The sequence below is a fragment of the Octopus bimaculoides genome, chromosome 21 (genome assembly GCF_001194135.2).
Source record: "Octopus bimaculoides isolate UCB-OBI-ISO-001 chromosome 21, ASM119413v2, whole genome shotgun sequence".
In the NCBI taxonomy this organism is placed as follows: Eukaryota; Metazoa; Mollusca; class Cephalopoda; order Octopoda; family Octopodidae; genus Octopus; species Octopus bimaculoides.
In genome coordinates, this window is record NC_069001.1 from 38,817,725 (window position 1) to 38,824,870 (window position 7,146).

Here is a 7,146-nt window from a genome sequence, read left to right on the forward strand (position 1 = left end):
ATATATATATATATATATATATATATATATATATACATATATATATGTGTGAGTGTGGGAGGCGTATGTACGAGTTTAGAGGTAGATAGTTCAAGGTAGTTTTTAAAATGTTTATTGTCATTATTAATCGATATTTGTAAGAAAAAAATTGTTTTTCTAAATTCCAGTTAGAATTGTAAAAACTTAAAATACAGAAAACTGTCCAAAAGATCTACAAAGTACCACCACCACCATGATCACTATCACCTTCTCTTATTAATACTATTCTGAATATATATTACAATTAATAATAGCATTGATAATTTATTTTCTTTCAAAGGTATATATAAAGCACAAGGAAATTTTATGTTAAATAACTTAATGCGGTGTCGATATGTCTATATATAATGCTATATATTTATAGTGTGTAGCCAGTCAGCTTGGTTGATTTTCAATATGGCCGCCGTTTTTTCCCCTCTCTCAGTCTCTCTGGCACTGTTTTGTTGACGACAGCAATCCAGCTGCTGAGAGAGAGAGCGAATACCTTAACCCTTTCTTAGCTCAGCAAATGAGATATTCTCTCTTTTCATAGACCTTTTCCTTCGTTGCTGATGCCATTCCACTTGTATATAACAAATGCCAGGAACTTTATAATGTCATTTGTTACACACACATATACATACATGGTTGTTAATATATACATATTGCATACACATTTTCGATCAGTATGCAGTGTGAGAATAAAAATTCTTCATTGCGTATATTTTTTTATTCTCTGGTATCTTGCTCAAAAATACAACAAATGCCCGCCCGCGCATATATATTATAATATATATATAAGAAAGTAAAAAAAATGCTCCTAATTTTTGAATAGAGACTTTCTGTAATATCCAATTTAAAATATTTAATACAGAATTGTTTTTACAATAATAATAATAATTATATATATATATATATTGTAAATATACACAATATTGATATTTTGAGTTTGTTCCAAAAGCAAAATGTGGTCAGGTCTGTTGTCTTTTTCACTGACTAAGGCTGGTTCTCTACTGATCTTTACCAATTTCCCTCTCTTTTATACATTTCTTGGTCTCTACAGCCTAAGTCTTCACCCCCACCTTCAAATTTTAGCTTTGTTCTTCACTCCAACAATGTTTTATTCTATTCTGAGAGGTTCAAATCTCTTCCATTTCAATTAAATAATTTTTTCTTCACCCATTCAGCCAACCCCTATGGATTGGTTGCCTCTTGTCCCACGTTAGTCACTCATTGAGCAAACATATGAATGAAGATATTTTAACAGTGACCATCCTGCCTTATGTCTAGCTTAAATTATGTCACTTAATATTTCCTGTCCACTTTCAAAATAGTTCAGTGCAATTTGAAACAGATTTGGCTGTTATTTCTCAACTTAAATGCCTGCTTTGAGGAGGCTTTGACTGTTTGACCTTTGGAAGGATAGTTACGAAACCAAAAATATATTAGCTAGTATATATAGTTTTATCTATCTATCTGCCTATCTAAAGTTTTATACACACACACACACACACACACACATATATATATATATATTTATACGTGTGTGTGCATATATAACTTACTGCTGATATATTTGCTAGTAACTAATAGATATATATGATACTGCTAGTGTATTAACTAGCATATATAATCTAGTGCAAATGTATTTAACAAGTGTGTATAACAATATTGACTGGCTTGCATATACATACAGCCTTGTCAATTTGTAACTCTGTATGCATTTACACACACACGCACACATACATGCATGTATGCTTGCATTAAATATGGTGCAGCTTGTTGTTAACCACTGAAAATCATGTCCATTTACAAAGTGGTGACTGTCTTGGTTGAGTCAAGACAGTTGCATGAAGCATGGATGCACGCGCGTATGTGTGTGTACAGTAAGAAAGTGTAATGATGAAGTTAAATTATTTTAATGTCCACTTTCCGCCTGCTTTTGTTTTTCTTTCTCTTCAACCCCCATTTCTGCATCATCACCACCACCACCATTGTATATCCATCTTACCAAACCCACCACCACCACCGCCACATAGCCTCCCCCCACCAGAGCAATAATGTAAGTCCATGGTGGAACTTTTAAAAATCTTTTGGGAATATCCTTCATTGTCTGATTAAATTCTCAGAAATTTTAGCTTTGATAACTATTTCCCCCTCCCTTGTTTTCTCTTATATTTATAAGCACAGGCTTGTTGCTGAAGACTTGGTCTTTGAGTTCTCTTGTGGTAGATTCTTTAACAACTGTATTTAACATCTTTTCTGTTCACTCCAGACATCCAATCCTTTCTCTGCATCCTTGTTTGGTGGAATAAACAAACAGGAAATGGCTTAATACTTGTACAAGTGTGTATGGCCTGATGTGTGTGTGTGTGTGTGTGTGTATTCTCTCTCTCTCTCTCACCTCCCACCACACTCTCATGCACATTTAAATATTTATATATGTGTATAGAGTAATGTGTGTGTATATGTGTGTCTGTGTAATATGATGTGTGTGTGTGTGTGTGTGTGTGTGTGTGTGTGTGTAGGGCTAAGGTTCTCAACATGCTAGTTTCAAACCTTGATGTGTGTATAAAATCCTGTGGTGACATTTGTTGATTATTTGGAAAGAGAGGCAACTAGAGACATGCTACACACATAGGTGCACTCAGTCTTTGGGTCACACACACACACACACACACACACACACACACACACACACACACACACACACACACACACACACACACACACACACACACACACGCACACACACACTGTACATTTTTTGTTTTGCTATAGAAATGAAGAATTTAAGAAGGAATTGGTTTCTTGAAAATCTTTTGCTTTTTTGTGGTTTCTGTAATGTGTGTGTGTATGTATGATATAGACGGATAGAGATGTGTATCTATTCTCTAATCATGAATTGCAACTGGAGCAAAATATTTTTTAAATGTTTGTCAAGAAAATACTTTATTTAAAACCCTCAGTAAATATTATAGAATGATAAAAACCATCTTAATATATATATATATATATATATATATATATGATATATATATATGATATATATATATGATATATATATATGATATATATTGTAAGATCAGAAAATATTTACATGGTTCCCTATTCAGGTTGCTATTGTTAATTCTCAGATTTACATTCTACTTCATTATATACTGTTAGTACTGTTGTCATTATATACTGTTAGTTTAGACTTATACAGAAGGCATTAGATTAAATGCATACAACACACACATACATACATTTTGCTGTAATAATATACATGCATATATATACGTATATGCACATGCCTGTAGTCCAACCCATACCAGCATGGAACACGGATGTTAAGTGATATTGATGAGAGATGCATACATGCACACACACACATGCACACAAACACGCACACACACACACACTGTTAATTTTATTTTGGGGTCAAGTTGTTATTAATGGATTGGTGGAATAAGAACCAAATTGATTATTCTTATTTCTATAATTACACACAGACAGATATTTCTGTATACACATACTTGTATATACATACACACATGTACCTATATATATATTTAGTGAATTTTTTATTTATTTTTCGAATCAATTATTCTTTTGAAATTGTTCCTCGTTAGTTATCATTTTAAGTATCGTTGTGTGAAATTAAAACAGCTGGTTAATTAATACTAAATGGTTGCTAACTTTTAGCAAAATTGGGTAAAACTTTCTGGACAACCTTTGTGTGTGTGTGTGTGTGTGTGTGTGTGTGTGTACATATGCACATTCACTATTCAATATTTAGTGTTACAAAGGTGACGAGCTGGCAGAAACGTTAGCATGCTGGGCGAAATGCTTAACAGTATGGAATCTGTCTTTACGTTCTGAGTTCAAATTCCGCCGAGGTCGACTTTGCCTTTCATCCGTTTGGGGTCAATTAAATAAGTACGAATTATGCACTGGGGTCGATATAATCGACGTAATCCCTTTGTCTGTCCTTGTTTGTTCCCTCTATGTTTAGACCCCTGTGGGCAATAAAGAAATAAATATATATATATATATATATATACTCTATGAGGGTAGCAAGCTGGCAGAAACAATAGCACAGCAGGTAAAATGCTGAGCAGTATTTCATCTGTCTTTACATTCTGAGTTCAAATTCCACTGAGATGGACTTTGCCTTTCGATAAATTAAGTACCAGTTGCATACTGTGGTCGATCTAATTGACTGGTACCTTCCCCCAAAATTCTGGGCCTTGTGCCTAGAGTAGAAAAGAATATTTAGTATTACAGTTAAAATCTGTTTTGAATTATTATTGTGTACACACACACACACACATATACAATGGGAGGTGAAGTACTCAATACTTGTAGAGTTTACTTTGTCAGAAACTAATGACCTTACTGTCAACTTTCTATTGTAGGCAGCTTCATATATCTAATATATATATATATATGTATGTATGTATTTTTGTATACATACACACACATATATGCACATGCATACATTTATGTTTTATATCTCATTTGTATATATTATGTATAAAGCTTATATTCTATGGGGAAGGAAACCAGCTATGTCCTCTTAAGGGAGTGGTCAACAACACTTCGGGAGTTTTCACTTCTTTTCTTAATGGTGGTGCCCCAGCATGGTCGCAGCTCCCTAGCTGAAACTAGTGCAAGTTATGTATATATAATATATATATATTTCTATATTTTTTTTTTTGGTTGAATTACAACAGGACTATCTCTCCATTTTTTTATTAGTTGTGGTGGTACTGGTAATAGTAGGTGTGGTGGTGGTGGTATTCCTGGTGGGGAGTGTTGGCTTCGGTAGTGGTCACTGTAGTTGTTGTGGTCAAGGCAGGAGTAACTATTTGGACAGTCAACCATTTTGGCTGTAGAAGTAAACTTCATTTTTCAACATCAAATAGTGTTTGGGAAAGATTTCGGACAGATTGGGGAAGGGCCCCTGGCCCTCTTACATTAAGACTGTCTCCATTATTGGAGCGGCGGGGGGAGGGGGGTCAGTCTCTTAAATTAGGATTGTCTCCTTCATTGGAGGTGGTTCCTATTATTAGGGGTTATCTGGGGTTATATATCTGATTGATAATGCGATGATGGTGGTTGTAGTGATGATGTTGATGGTGTTGGTCATGAGAAATGGTGATGGCAGTGGTTATAGACAATGGTGTTGATGGTCTGTTCTGGTATTTTGATGATAGTAGTGGTATGTCGATGATGGTAATGATGGTGGTGGTGGTGGTAGTGCTGGTGCTGTTACTAAAAATATCGTCTCACTTCATTTTTGCTTTGTTTCTTGCAGTGAGGGTCTTCATTCTGTTCCATTTAGTTTCTAGTGATTTACAGAACACAATTGTTATTGATGGTGATGATGATGACTACTACTACTACTACTACTACTACGAAAACTACTACTACTAATAATGATGATGATAATTCGACATCCTCTTGGCGGCCACATTGTTTTCTTGTTTTGGCTTGAAGGTTTTTGTGTGTGTATGAGAAAGGACCTGTGTATATGTGTGTGTGTGTATGAGAAAGGACCTGTGTATATGTGTGTGTGTGTATGAGGTCATATGAGGGTATATGTATGTGTGTGAGAGAAAGGGCATGCGTGTGTATGTGTATGGGCACATTTGAACTCATGTATGTGTTTGGGATATATGTAAGGGCATGTATGTGTGTGTTTGTAAAGGCATATGTGACTGTCTTTAGGGACCTCTATATGTATATATATATATGTCTTTAGATGTGTGGGCATGTATGTAATCAAGCATGTGTGTGCATGTGGGTGTATATAGCCGCATAATAATGTATGTGTGTGTGTATGACTGTTACAATAACAATGTGTGTATGCGTGTGTGTGTGTGTGTGTGTAATGTTATGCATATTAGCTGTTCTACCAGTTGTACATCCTCCTTTCCTGAAGTGTTGAGTGGAGGTAGTAGTGAGTGACACACAGACACACACACACACACACACACACAAACATATATGTACGCATATATGTACACACACACACACACACACACACACACACACAGAAGCAGCTATATAGATTTGAAGTGACTAACCAGCCAGTTGTGCTCAGAGATAGTCAGCTTGAAAGCAATGGAGAAAGACTCTCTGTGCCTTTACCACCGCCGCCACCACCACCGCCGCCATCACCACCACCACCATGACTACAAGAGCGAAACATGGCTGTTTTAATGTCGGAACAGTAATCACCAAATTCTCTATCATTTCTCAAAACATTTCTCTATTCATCCATCACTTTTATTTTGTTTTTGTTTTTAACTCATTGCCACAACCATTTTCTTCTCTGTACAAGTGTGTGTGTGTGTGTGTGTGTGTGTGTGTGTCACTGTTTTTACTCTTCACACCCAAGTCATACTACTACTACTATTACTACTACTTTCTTGTAGACTGCAAAGACTGCAGACAAGAGATCATATACACACAATGTGTGTGTGTGTGTATATATACATATATACACGCATATATCTTAAAGCGGACCTCTCCCTTTGTGTTTTTTTGTTTTGTTTGTTGGTGTTGTCCCAAAAATCTATGAACACCACACACACACACACACACACACACACACACACACACACACACACACACACACACACACACACAGAGTAATCAAGAGATTTTGACTGCTATAAATAGTAGCCCAAATCTCCAATCACCCATCTCCTTAAAAAAAAAACAGAATGGACATAATTTGGATAATGGTCCTGGATCTGGATGGATTGTCTGCAAATAGGATGTGGTGGTCATATCTGGACTGCTCTGGTCTTAGTTCTACTAGATTAGGATTGACCTGGGGTTAAACACCAAGATCATCTACAGAACATTTGGCCAGCCTTCTTAACATGTCTTCTAAATGGTGCTTGATTGTAGTAGTGGCTTCTTTTAGGATGGATAGGGGTTGGAATATTGGTTTTAGGGATAGAACTAGAAAGATTAGCTTAAGGAACCTTCCCCACGTGTGTGTGTGTGTGTGTGTAAAATGTGTTAAAGAATACAACCTTCAAAATGTGTGTGTGTGTATATATGTATATATATTAATCTTTTTACTTGTTTCAGTCATTGGATTGCAGCCATACTGGAGTTCTGATAGAA

At 35.7% G+C, this 7,146-nt stretch overlaps 1 protein-coding gene across 1 annotated transcript in view; it reads left to right on the plus strand.

The window, feature by feature from the left end:
- The first annotated feature begins 6,086 nt into the window (after nt 1–6,086).
- Nucleotides 6,087–7,146, plus strand: part of LOC106867354 (serine-rich adhesin for platelets) — a 41,193-nt gene continuing 40,133 nt past the window's right edge. The window contains exon 1 of the mRNA XM_052975440.1: nt 6,087–6,238. Within this exon, the coding sequence (XP_052831400.1) occupies nt 6,197–6,238 (42 nt within the window). The 5' untranslated portion in view covers nt 6,087–6,196. The remainder of the gene's footprint in view (nt 6,239–7,146) is intronic.